Raw genomic sequence first — 13,172 nt, 5'->3', positions numbered from 1 at the left:
ACAGGGCTAAGATTGAATCATACTACACCGGCTCCGACGCTCGTCTTATGTGGCAGGGCTAGCAAACTATTACAGACTACAAAGGGAAGCACAGACGTGAGCTGTCCAGTGACATGAGCCTACCAGACGAGCTAAATCACTTCTATGCTCGCTTCGAGGCAAGCAACACTGAGGCATGCATGAGAGCATCAGCTGTTCCGGACGACTGTGTGATCAAGCTCTCCGTAGCCGACTTGAGTAAGACCTTTAAACAGGTCAACAGTCACAAGGCTGCGGGGCCAGACGGATTACCAGGACGTGTGCTCTGGGCATGTGCTGACCAACTGGCAGGTGTCTTCACCGACATTTTCAACATGTCCCTGGTTGAGTCTGTAATACCAACATGTTTCAAGCAGACCCCCATAGTCCCTGTGCCCAAGAACACAAAGGCAACCTGCCTAAATGACTACAGACCCGTAGCACTCACGTCCGTAGCCATGAAGTGCTTTGAAAGGCTGGTAATGGCTCACATCAACACCATTATCCCATAAACTCTAGACCCACTCCAATTTGTATACCGCCCAAACAGATCCACAGATGATGCAATCTCTATTGCACTCCACACTGCCCTTTCACACCTGGACAAAAGGAACACTTACGTGAGAATGCTATATGGCGTTCAACACCATAGTCCCCTCAAAGCTCATCACTAAGCTAAGGATCCTGGGACTAAACACCTCCCTCTGCAACTGGATCCTGGACTTCCTGACGGGCCGCCCCCAGGTGGTGAGGGTAGGTAGCAACACATCTGCCACACTGATCCTCAACACTGGAGCCCCCCAGTGGTGCGTGCTCAGTCCTCTCCTGATCTCCCTGTTCCCCCACGACTGCATGGCCAGGCATGACTCCAACACCATCATTAAGTTTGCAGACGACACAACAGTGGTAGGCCTCATCACCGACAACGACAAGACAGCCTATAGGGAGGAGGTCAGAGACCTGGCCGGGTGGTGCCAGAATAACAACCTATCCCTCAACGTAACCAAGACTAAGGAGATGATTGTGGACTACATGAAAAGCAGGCCCGAGCACGCCCCCATTCTCATCGACGGGGCTGTAGTGGAGCAGGTTGAGAGCTTCAAGTTCCTTGGTGTCCACATCAACAACAAACTAGAATGGTTCAAACACACCAAGACAGTCATGAAGAGGGCACGACAAAAACTATTCCCCCTCAGGAGACTAAAAAGATTTGGCATGGGTCCTGAGATCCTCAAAAGGTTCTACAGCTGCAACATCGAGAGCATCCTGGTTGCATCACTGCATGGTACGGCAATTGCTCGGCCTCCGACCGCAACTACAGAGGGTAGTGCGTACTAACCGGTGTCTGTATGTAGCCTCACTACTTTTATAGCCTCGCTACTCTTATACCCTCGCTACTGTATATAGCCTCGCTACTGTATATACCCTCACTACTGTTTTCACTGTCTTTTTACTGTTGTTTTTATCTCTTTACTTACCTATTGTTCACCTAATACTTTTTTTTGCACTATTGGTTAGAGCCTGTAAGTAAGCATTTCACTCTAAGGTGTATTTCACCTGTTGTATTTGGCGCAAGTGACAAATAAACTTTGATTTGATTTGATCTGAAGGTCAGTCAATCCGGAACATTTCAAGAACTTAGAAAGTTTCTTCAAGTGCAGTCGCAAAAACCATCAAGCTCTATGATGAAACTGGCTCTCATGAGGATAGCCATAGGAAAGGAAGACCCAGAGTTACCTCTGCCGCAGAGGATAAATTCATTAGAGTTACCAGTCTCAGAAATTGCAGCCAAATAAATGCTTCGCATGTAACAGACACATTTCAACTGTTCAGAGGAGACTGCGTGAATCAGGCCTTCATGGTCAAATTACTGCAAAGAAACCACTACTAAAGGACACCAATAATAAGAAGAGACTTGCTTGGACCAAGAAACATGAGCAATGGACATTAGACCTGTGGAAATCTGTCCTTTTGTCTGATGAGTCCAAATTTAAGATTTTTGGTTCCAACCGCTGTGTTTTTGTGAGACGCAGAGTAGGTGATCTCAGCATGTGTGGTTCCCACCGTGAAGCGTGGAGGAGTAATGGTGTGAGGGTGCTTTGCTGTTGACACTGTCAGTGATTTATTTAGAATTCAAGGCACACTTAAAGCGTTCATTGGGATAGGCGTGCCGCTAGCGGGACTCCGCGACAACATCCAGTGAAATTGATAATATAAATATTTAACTTTCATAAAATCACAAGTGCAACACATCAAAATAAAGCTTAACTTGTTGTTAATCTAGCCGCCATGTCAGATTTCAAAAAGGCTTCACGGCGAAAGCAAATCATGCGATTATCTGAGGACAGCGCCCCACATACCAACACATGAAAAACATATTTCAACCAGAAAGTCCGAAATAGCCATATTAAAAATGCCTTGCATACAAAATGAATCCCAAACGTTACTAATACATTTTTCCAAACAAGTCAAACAATGTTTATAATCAAACCTTAGGTATCCTAACATGCAAATAAATTATCAAATTTAAGACGGAGAATAGTATGTTCATTACCGGAGATATTTAAGAAAGAAAGCGCTTTCCTCCACGCGCCTGGAAACACTACAGCCAAAATGGGAGCCACCTAGAAAAACTACAATTTCTGGGTCATTTTTCCAAAAACCAGCCTGAAACTCTTTCTAAAGACTGTTGAAATCTAGTGGAAGCCCTAGGAACTGTAATTTGGGAGGACTTGGGCTTATAATGATAATATATATAATAATTTTTCTTTTGGGGGGGGGTATGGTTTGTCCTCTGGGTTTCGCCTGCCATATCAGTTCTGTTATACTCACAGACATCATTTTAACAGTTTTAGAAACTTTAGAAGAAAAAAAATCTACCAATTATATGCATATCCTAGCTTCTGGGCCTGAGAAACAGGCAGTTTACTTTGGGCATGCTTTTCATCCGGATGTGAAAAAACTGCCCCGTATCCCAATGAAGTTTTAACCAGCATGGTTACTACAGCATTCTGCACCGATACGCCATCCCATGTGGTTTGCGCTTAGTGGGACTATCATTTGTTTTTCAACAGTAAAATGACACAATACACCTCCAGGCTGTGTAAAGGCTTTTTGACAAAGAAGGAGAGTGATGGAGTGCTGCATCAGATGACCTGGCCTCCACAGTCACCCAACCTCAACCCAATTGAAATGGTTTGGGATGAGTTGGACCGCAGAGTGAAGGAAAAGCAGCCAACAAGTGCTCAGCATATGTGGAAACTCCTTCAAGATTGTTGGCATTCCAACAAGCTGGTTGAGAGAATGCCAAGAGTGTCACACCCTGATCTGTTTCACCTGTCTTTGTGCTTGTCTCTACCCCCCTCCAGGTGTCACCCATTTCACCCATTATCCCCTGTGTATTTACACCTGTGTTCTCTGTTTGTCTGTTGCCAGTTCGTTTTGTTTCGTGAAACCTACAAGAGTTTCTTTCCCTGCTCCTGTCTGTTCTTGCTCCTGTTTTCTAGTCCTTCCCAGTTTTAACCGTTCTGCCTGCCCTGACCTTGAGACTGCCTGCCGTTCTGGACCTTTTGCACCCTCTCTGGATTACTGACCTCTGCCTGCCTTTGAACTGTCGTTCGCCTGCCCCGTACTAGAAATAAGCTTTTGTTTCTTCGACACTGTCTGCATCTGGGTCATACCTGAAACCTGATAAATGTGTGCAAAGCTGTCATCAAGGCAAAGGGTGGCTACTTTGAGGAATCGAAAATCGAAAATTGTTGAACACTTATTTGGTTACTACATGGTTCCATGTCTGTAATTTCATAGTTTTGATGTCTTCACTATTATTCTGCAATGTAGAAAATAGTAAAAATAAAGAAAAACCCTTGAATGAGTAGATTTGTCCAAACTTTTGACTTTAAAAAAGAAACGTCCTCTCACTGTCAACTGCGTTTATTTTCAGCAAACTTAACATGTGCAAATATTTGTATGAACATAACAAGATTCAACAACTGAGACATAAACTGTACAAGGTCCACAGACATGTGACTAACAGAAATGGAATAACGTGTCCCTGAAAAAAGGGGTGGGGGTCAAAATCAAAAGTAACAGTCAGTGTCTGGTGTGGCCACCAGCTGCATTAAGTACTGAAGTGCATCTCCTCCTCATGGACTGCACCAGATTTGCCAGTTCTTGCTGTGAGATGTTACCCCACTCATCCCTCAAGGCACCTGCAAGTTCCGGACATTTCTGTGGGGAATGGCCCTAGCCCTCACCCTCCGATCCAACAGGTTCCAGATGTGCTCAATGGGATTGAGATCCGAGCTCTTCGCTGGCCATGGCAGAACACTGACATTCCTGTCTTGCAGGAAATCACACACAGAATGAGCAGTATGGGTGGTGGCATTGTCATGCTGGAGGGTCATGTCAGAATGAGCCTGCAGGAAGGGCACTGCATGAGGAAGGGGGGTGTCTTCCCTGTAACGCACAGCATTGAGACTACCTGCAATGACAACAAGCTCAGTCCGATGATGCAGTGACACACCGCCCCAGACCATGACAGACCCTCTACCTCCAAATCGATACCGCTCCAGAGTACAGGCCTCGGTGTAACGCTCATTCCTTCAATGATAAACGCGAATCTGACCATCACCCCTGGTGAGACAAAACCGCAACTCGTCAGTGAAAAGCACTTTTTGCCAGTCCTGTCTGGTCCAGCGACGGTGGGTTTGTGCCCATAGGTGATGTTGTTGAGGACCTGCCTGACAACAGGCCTACAAGCCCCCAGTCCAGCCTCTCTCAGCCTATTGCGGACAGTCTGCGCACTAATGGAGGGATTGTGCATTCCAGGTGTAAATCGGGCTATTGTTGTTGCTATCCTGTACCTGTCCCGCAGGTGTGATGTTCGGATGTACCGATCCTGTGCAGGTGTTGTTACACGTGGTCTGCCACTGCGAGGACGTTCAGCTGTCCGTCCTGTCTCCCTGTAACGCTGTCTTTGGTGTCTCACAGTACAGACATTGCAATTTATTGCCCTGGCCACATCTGCAGTCCTCATGCCTCCTTGCAGCATGCCTAAGGCACATTCACGCAGATGAGCAGGGACCCTGGGCATCTTTCTTTTGGTGTTTTTCAGAGTCAGTAGTTTTCATAACTGTGACTTTTTAATTGCCTACCGTCTGTAAGCTGTTAGTGTCTTAACGACCGTTCCACAGGTGCATGTTCATTAATTGTTTATGCTTAATTGAACAAGCATAGGAAACAGTGTTTTAAACCCTTAACAATGAAGATCTGTGAAGTTATTTGGATTTTTACAAATTATCTTTGAAAGACAGGGACCTGAAGAAGGGATGTTTCTTTTTTTGCTGAGTTTATATATACATATATATATACATACGTATATGGGGGGTTGGAAATGATGCAGAAAATTACATTGATGGAATCTACAATCTACCTGCACTATTAAAGCTGAACTACCCCCTAAACAATTGTTTTTTATAAATATATATATTACAAAAAAATACCCCCCCCCCCACACACACACACACACACACACACACACACACACACACACACACTCACAGAAACCTCTCTCCAAGCACAGCTGCCACATGTGAGAGAATGCCTGTGTGAAAGTGTTCCAGAAGGGAAAAATCACTTCAGCAGGGCACAGGCTGGAAGGACACACACACTCACACACACACTCCAGTGGGAGGAATGGGTTGGAATGTTCCATGCCGTTTTCCCACGAGTGTATGGGAGTGTTTGGCATGCCCATGCCCACATTGGGGGACACACATACACACACAGACACGCACACACACCACAGTGGCACTCTACAACCATGACTGTGACCATGAGTGGTTGTCTCTGGTCAAACTGCCCTGAGGGACCAAGTTCACCACAGAAGACCACGACCTTAGTTTTTGGCAGTGGTAATGACAATTCCACCCTAAAGGCCATGGAATGAGATGGGACAGAGATTGTGAATTGTCAACTGTTGATTGGAGTGGGGTTTATTTCAGAGCTCTGTGTAAGAATTAAAGTGAAGGCCAATAGCAGCAAGGGGAGGGATTACACACAGAGAAAATATTCATATAGATATGTATACAAACAGTAAGAGCACCAGAATGACATGATGGGGAGGTGTGTCTATGTTTGTTGAGGTTCTGGGTGGGTTGGCCTTGGCGAGTGATGGAAGTATGTTTACCCCTACCACATGCACACACACACACAGAGACGAGTGAATCAGCACAGCTGAGATGATTAGAGCCTTGTTAAAACCCCATCAACCGCACCTCCTTCCCTTCAATCACCCCTCCTTCCTTCCTTTCTCTCCCTCTCTATCGTCCTCCTGCTCCTTATCCTCCTATCATTCCCCTCCATCCTCTTTCTCTCCTTTCATTTGTCTCTTCTCAGCCGTCCTCTGTCCCCTCATTTGTTTCTCCTCTCATCTTCTTTACTCCTCTTTCTTCTATTCTCTCCTCTCATCTCCTCTCCCCTCCTCCATGTTCCTCTACTCCTTTCTCCTCTCCATGGTCCTCCCTTCTCCTCTCCTCCTCTTCATTCCTTTATTATCATCTCTCTCCTCCTCTCCTCCTTTCCTCTGCAGAGGAAACACAAATCACCAGCCGCTCCAGAGCACTTCCTCTAATTCAGAACTCTCTTCCTGTCTGAGCTCACTTCCTTTACGGTGCAAAAGCACCATTGCCCATCTACAGACACATTCTCTCTCACACACATGCCCACACACACACACACGCACGCACACACACACACACAGCCAACGTCTCAAATCAGCTCTTGTCTTTATCACATTTGCTTCCCGACGTCACATCACGAGAGAACACACACAAACACTCAAACACAATCATGTTAACACACACATCCTACTCCACGCTTCAGAGAAAGGGGTGTTACCTTCATGCAGGTCTATTCCCAGCAATCACTCACACACACTCTTACACACACACAACGGATAATCGACAACTGATAAATGGGGTATGTGTTTGAGATGAGCAGATGTAGATGGAGGTCAACAGCAGTTGAAGTAGAAGTGCTCTTCATAATGACAGGAGCTGCTTTACGATCACCCTTATCCATCTTCACGCCTCCCACTTCTACACAGCCCCCATCCCAAAACAACACGCACCCAGGTGAGCAGGCAAGTCAGGGCAGGTGTTTGGCCTCGTTAAGCTTTAGCGGAGCACTCAGGTGTGTCGCCCCGGGATACAGAATTCTGAACTACCCTCAGCAACCACATTCTTGGGTTGTTTGTGTGTGTGTGTGTGTGTGTGTGTGTGTGTGTGTGTGTGCGTCCGTCCGTGCATGTGTGTCACATTCCTATACGTCTATAGGCTCTGGTGATGGGGATCGGATCCCGGTCCATGTCGCTCCTTAAGGAGTTCTAACCCAGAGATTAATGCGTTTTCATAACAGAGGTCTACTGCTTAGGTCGAAATGGCAGTAGATCTGCTCTGCTCTTGCTGATCAAAAACTTGTTTGTGTGCTGCCTAACCAATGGCTGTGCTTTGTAGGCCTACAGTGGCAGTTCAGGAGTCAAAGGCTTCTTCCGATTTTAGTTGTTGATTAGGCCTAATCCAAAAAAATGCACTATCTTGCGCTTGGACTAACCTATAGGATATGCTTTGCTCAGTTTGAGAAGGAGAGCACGAAGATGTGAAGGAGGACTAGAGGTAAACTTTGACAGCTTGCTACTACTATAATTAATTTTATTAAAAAATAATGTTTCTTTCCCATGATGTAGGCTTCTTTAGCAGAATTATTCACTTCACAATAAGCCAGATTTGAGAAAATGACATTGTGGAGCTGAAACTTCAAGCAGCAGCTGCGGCACAATTAATCGGCAATGGACATGGTACTGAAAATAGGCAAATTTGAGTAAGCAGCATAATTCATTTAAACCGTTTTCATTTGAATTTACTAACGAGGGCTTTGTGTTGGAGCCTATTGCTTCCTATTTAAGAAATAAGAAGTAGGCCTACCTGTTTGACAGACTAAATTATTCTATAGGCTGCTATATCCATAGATTTTTAGGTAATTTCCTCGACCTTCCATGTACTCTTTAAATAGCCTTCTCGATGTCAGTGAAGAGCTGCTAAGTTAAAACCAAGACTCAAATTGAGGGGGTATAAGGGGCCTACTTTTTATTATAGAAAAAACACAGGCTTACCCCATGTTAGCTTAAGATTTTTTGGGAAAATAAAACGGATCCGATTATATAGTGATCTATAACAGCGCTTGGGTCTGCGATGCTTTATGCTAGAAACAGCTGTTTCTATGACATTCAGAGGCTGAGCTACAACCTTCTATTACCAAGGAGACCAAACATGGACTTACTTGGGAAGTAATCAAATTCTGTCACTATCAATTGATTAAGCTATTCACTTTCTGTGCAATAGAAGTGACCTTCTCTCGTTGGGTTAAGCCACGGAAGAAGAGTAGCCAGCAGTTTTTATGCGTCAGTAGGCCTACTCTGTGTGGGGTGGAAAGGTAGGCCTACTCTGTGTGGGGTGGAAAGGTAGGCCTACTCTGTGTGGGGTGGAAAGGTAGGCCTACTCTGTGTGGGGTGGAAAGGTAGGCCTACTCTGTGTGGGGTGGAAAGGTAGGCCTACTCTGTGTGGGGTGGAAAGGTAGGCCTACGTTTTGAAAGTACAATGACGTCTCAGATTTAATTATTTGCAAACAGGGACAGTTTAGTTGCAAACAAGACACACTGATTTGACATTGAAGAAATATGATAAAAGGAACACATAGGCCTATCTCTCTGTCTATTCTTAGCCTGTAATTTTGGTAATTTGTGTGGTATTAAAACATATTTTGATAATATGTAAAATTACGTTGAATTTCATGAAATGGTTATAAAATGACTTTTTTTATGACCTGCAAATACAATGATAGATTCATGCAATGCTTTTGCTTTTACTATAAAGGAGATCTTTCCATTCCTACTCTTGTCCACGGTGGTCTGTGAACCCACAACCTTCTGGCCCAAAGCCCTGTGCATGATCAAAATTCCTGCGTTGACATGTAATGCTTTCAGGACAAAGCATAGTTTATAAAACTGCATATCTAAGGCTCTGGTCTGTCCAAGAAGTGGGGATAAAGGGTAGACACCTCATGTTTTAATGATCATTTGGGGTACAGGGGAGGGTCACTTGTTTTTTGTCATGTGTTCAGTGAGGGTTTAGGTCAAATATATTTTGCTGAAGGGAGGGCCATCCATTTTCTTTTCAGAGAGGTCCGATTTTCTCCATGTAACCCTTATTATAAATAACATTCACTCCCGTACGGTCTGTGGTGTGGGCCTTAGGGGTGGGGGTGTAAAAAAAGAGGAAACTGTACGCAAGCTCACTAATTTAATATCTCTCTCTTCCACTCTCTCTTCTGTCTTTCTTTCTCTGGCCGGTCCCTCCCTACATTCCATGTGAGGTCTCCTTACGCTGACAAAGCTCTTATTGTGTCCCTGCTTCTGCCTAATCCCCTCTGGGTGACACACACACACACACACACAGAAACACTTATACATGAGGGTCGAGTGTGGCCACCCTTCCCTCCCTCCCTGTCTTACTCCAATCACTCTCTGGCTAATCAATGGCTTAAATTGATCAGTTAAGTACCCGGGAGAGGAGAAAGCTGTCTCCAACACTGGAGAGAGAAACCTACACACACTTTAGAGAGTCACACACACACACACACTTTAGAGAGTCACACACACACACACTTGGGCGAGAGTGACCTTTAGAAAGAAACCCCACTCTGTCTCTGGATTCATCCTCCGCATGGCCTTTCTAACCTGTGTGTGTGTGTGTGTGTGTGTGTGTGTGTGTGTGTGTGTGTGTGTGTGTGTGTGTTTTAATAAGTGTAGGAGCAGAGCTGAAGAGTTGCTTAATAAATCCTAGCCTGAACCCCTCCTCAAACACATACATGTAGACCAGGAAGCTCTTGTTTTCATTGTGATAATGCAGGCATCACCCTTAAGCAAATAAAAAATGAATAATGAATCCAAATCAACATATGACAGGATGACTAATATTGGTACAGCTGAAAGTCACTGAAGCTAATCTGATATTTAATATGAAGGTATGCATTAGGAAACCCAAGATTACCTACAGTATATACTCTATGCGGTGGATCAGCTAGTGCTTTGACTTGTAGAAGGATGGATATCAGAAAGATAGTCAGCTGACCTATACGGTTTAGATGCCAAATCACTCTGGGATAGATCAGACATTAGAGGAGGGAAAGAGTGAGAGATGAAAGGAGAGGGAAATGTGAGGAGGAATGGAGTGAGATTGCAGGGTGGAGATTAGGGAGAGGGGAGAGGAGGAGCACAAAAGGGAGAGTCATCAGGGGAGAGAAAAAAAAACGACAGTCCCTCAAACAGAGAGAAAGCAAGAAAATATATAAAGCATGAAAAGGGATGGTGGTTGTTTGGATGAAAAATAGGGTAGTAAGAGGTAGTCTGTATCTGTTTCTCACGAGGATCTATTCCCTCATATCTGACCAGACTCTGAAACTCCCCTCTGGTTCTAAGTAGAAACAGACTAGAGTGAGATACCACTCTACAATAGTATCTCCCCACTTGGCTATGCCTGTGGTTCCTAAATGGTACTCTGCTTAGACCCACCTAACACTATCTTCTGCACCACCAAGTAAACAAATGTTTGTCTCAAACTAGAAGAACCCCGTCTTTACCTTCAATCTGAGAAAAATATGGAAACACGAACTATTTCAGGAAACATTGCAACACTTTCTCCACAGTCTGTGTAGAGACAAACCGCTAAATTAGGTTTCTCTTCCTTCCACTGTTGTGATTGATCGTCTCATCACACGGACAATGTGCCGCTGGCCTGTCTGCCCGTCTCACCTTCGTGCTACTATGAGAACATGGCTAGGGTGTGTAGCTCGTGAAGCTCAGGTCAAATTCTACATTCACTCTGGCTTGAAAAGATAAGGCTGGGTCAAAGGTTATAGGGTCAGGGGGTATGGTCTGATACACACTGGGGTTATATGGTAATGCTGTATGTTGTGTACCAGGTTCATGTTACATTAAACTCCACCTTCCCATATAGACTGACCCAGTTACCTGTTGAGAGAGGGAGCTTTATCTTCTGCACATGTCACCAACACTATCAGAATACCTGTGAACCGAGAGGGCGTGGTGTACCATACAGTATACAGATCTTGGATAATTCACGTGATCATATTCTGTATACTGTACACAACATTCATGCGTCAGGTACAGGCTTGCCTGCGCAAGACTTGTATTCAAAGCCATAGCCAATATTGGCATGCAGGGTGCACAGCAATATAAAATCAACAACCGTGTTCTTTGTGTGTTCAAAAATAACAAAATCTGCAATTAAATACGGATTACTGAGCTATAATCTGTCATTGTGCTGCTAAATGTCTCACTCAGGAAATTAACCTCTAAAAGAACAACGGAACCGGTAGTATAGGACTAGCCTACCGGTAAAAAAAAAACATTTAGGCTAATATAACAGAATAACATGTTATGAAAACGAGGTAGGCTATAAATAACATATAGACCTTGTCACGTGTAAATAATACACCGAAATAAACGTATAACGAATAGAATATCAAGGTTACCGTTGTTGAAACGGTGCTGAGAAGCTCGGTCATGACGAGAGAAGATTCCAACACAAACACAAAAGTCCCCAAACTTTCTCTTTAATAAAAAATCCAAGCGGTTCTGCTGCTGTCACTTTCCTCTGAAACCTTGTCCAGGACGCATCACCGGCGCATTCCACCGCTGGACGGAGAAGTTCAACGGCACTCGCGGTTCTTCAGGAGAGACTTGATGCGCCGTCCTCACCCACAAACAAAATATACATACATACACATACACACTGAGAGGCTGGCCGTGTAGCGCACAGGAATGCACAACAGCTGGAACGGGACCTGGGAAGAACAGGGACTGGACAGGGGGCGCGCGTGTGTGTGCGCGTGCTCAAATGTACAGTCATAATGGGTAGGTGTTAACAGACACCTCTGCTTGACCTCTTCCAACTCCTCATCTCCTCCTCTGAGAAAGATATCTACATTGTGACCTCCTCTTCGGATTGAGACAAAGTCCCCTTTACGCATGTAGCTTTAATTAATTTAAATCAATTCCCTTAGAGCTGCCCTGACTGCAACAACGTTTAGCAAACCTAATTACTTCAGTTATGTATTTCATTGCACGGTGACTAGTCTATTTCAGGGGGAAATAAAATATAATGACAATATAGTTCCTAATGTATCCTAACTCAGTTAGAGCTATGGTTAGAACGTTGAAATCCCTTAGCCTATACAGCTAAATGATTTTCATTCCCATAAAAAAAATCCATCTTCTATGTAACGGAAGCCTCAAGAGAGCGGTTGGTAAAGGCTAATCGTTTCATCGCATACCTGCCGTCCGCAGGTGCGAAACGGAATTTGCCCTGCTATGCACTGGAGTACGCCGACAGCACGCGAATCTCTGGTGTTTTTTTGTCAATAGTCTGTACAAGACCCGCTCAATTTACGCACGCGCATCCAGTTTCCCAGGTGGCTCGCGGTGGTGTGGCGCAAAGATTGTCTATTATATTGACAAGATATTTGAGTGACCGCTCTAACAATGGAAATACATGTTCTCAGAGATGGAAGGCAGGCGGGAGGAGGAGAGATCAGTTGGGACAATTCTAGCATATGAGTGGGCAGATACGAGTGTGACCAACATGCCATAGGGATAGAGAACTCATCTTTGTATCTGTGCCATTATAGCTATGTGACAGCATGGGACAGAGCCATTGAGGCTATCTCCATTTTAAAGTAGTACATTTTCTTATTCTGCATTGACAGAACTCATAGGAATCCACACCCAGTTGACTACTTTAAAATGGTGCAAGCCCTCGATGGCAATGTCCATGCTAAAATGGGCTATAGGCTATCCATGATGAGTCCTCTATCTATTTCTATGACAACAGGCACAACTCTGATATAACGTTTTTTTTCTTCTCCAAAGTTGCTGAAATGCCATGTGCATCCAATTATATCAGTGCATTTGCAGCAACATAACCATTAGGAAACGTCTAATTCAATCAAATAAACTAATGTATCAAATTAGCAATTCCATTTTTTTTTAACCAGATTTGACACTGTCATTGATC

General features: G+C 44.4%; 1 protein-coding gene across 1 annotated transcript in view; it reads right to left on the bottom strand.

The window, feature by feature from the left end:
• LOC115105021 (pleckstrin homology-like domain family B member 2) overlaps window positions 1–12,060 on the bottom strand; it is a 56,514-nt gene extending 44,454 nt beyond the window's left edge. The window contains 1 exon segment of the mRNA XM_029626540.2: window positions 11,632–12,060. Coding sequence (XP_029482400.2) covers window positions 11,632–11,664 — 33 coding nt within the window. The 5' untranslated portion in view covers window positions 11,665–12,060.
• Between the last annotated feature and the right edge of the window lie 1,112 nt (window positions 12,061–13,172).

This window comes from Oncorhynchus nerka, linkage group LG22 (genome assembly GCF_034236695.1).
Source record: "Oncorhynchus nerka isolate Pitt River linkage group LG22, Oner_Uvic_2.0, whole genome shotgun sequence".
Classification (NCBI taxonomy): domain Eukaryota; kingdom Metazoa; phylum Chordata; class Actinopteri; order Salmoniformes; family Salmonidae; genus Oncorhynchus; species Oncorhynchus nerka.
Note: the sequence above shows the minus strand (reverse complement) of the source record. Positions and strands in the feature narration are given on the sequence as shown.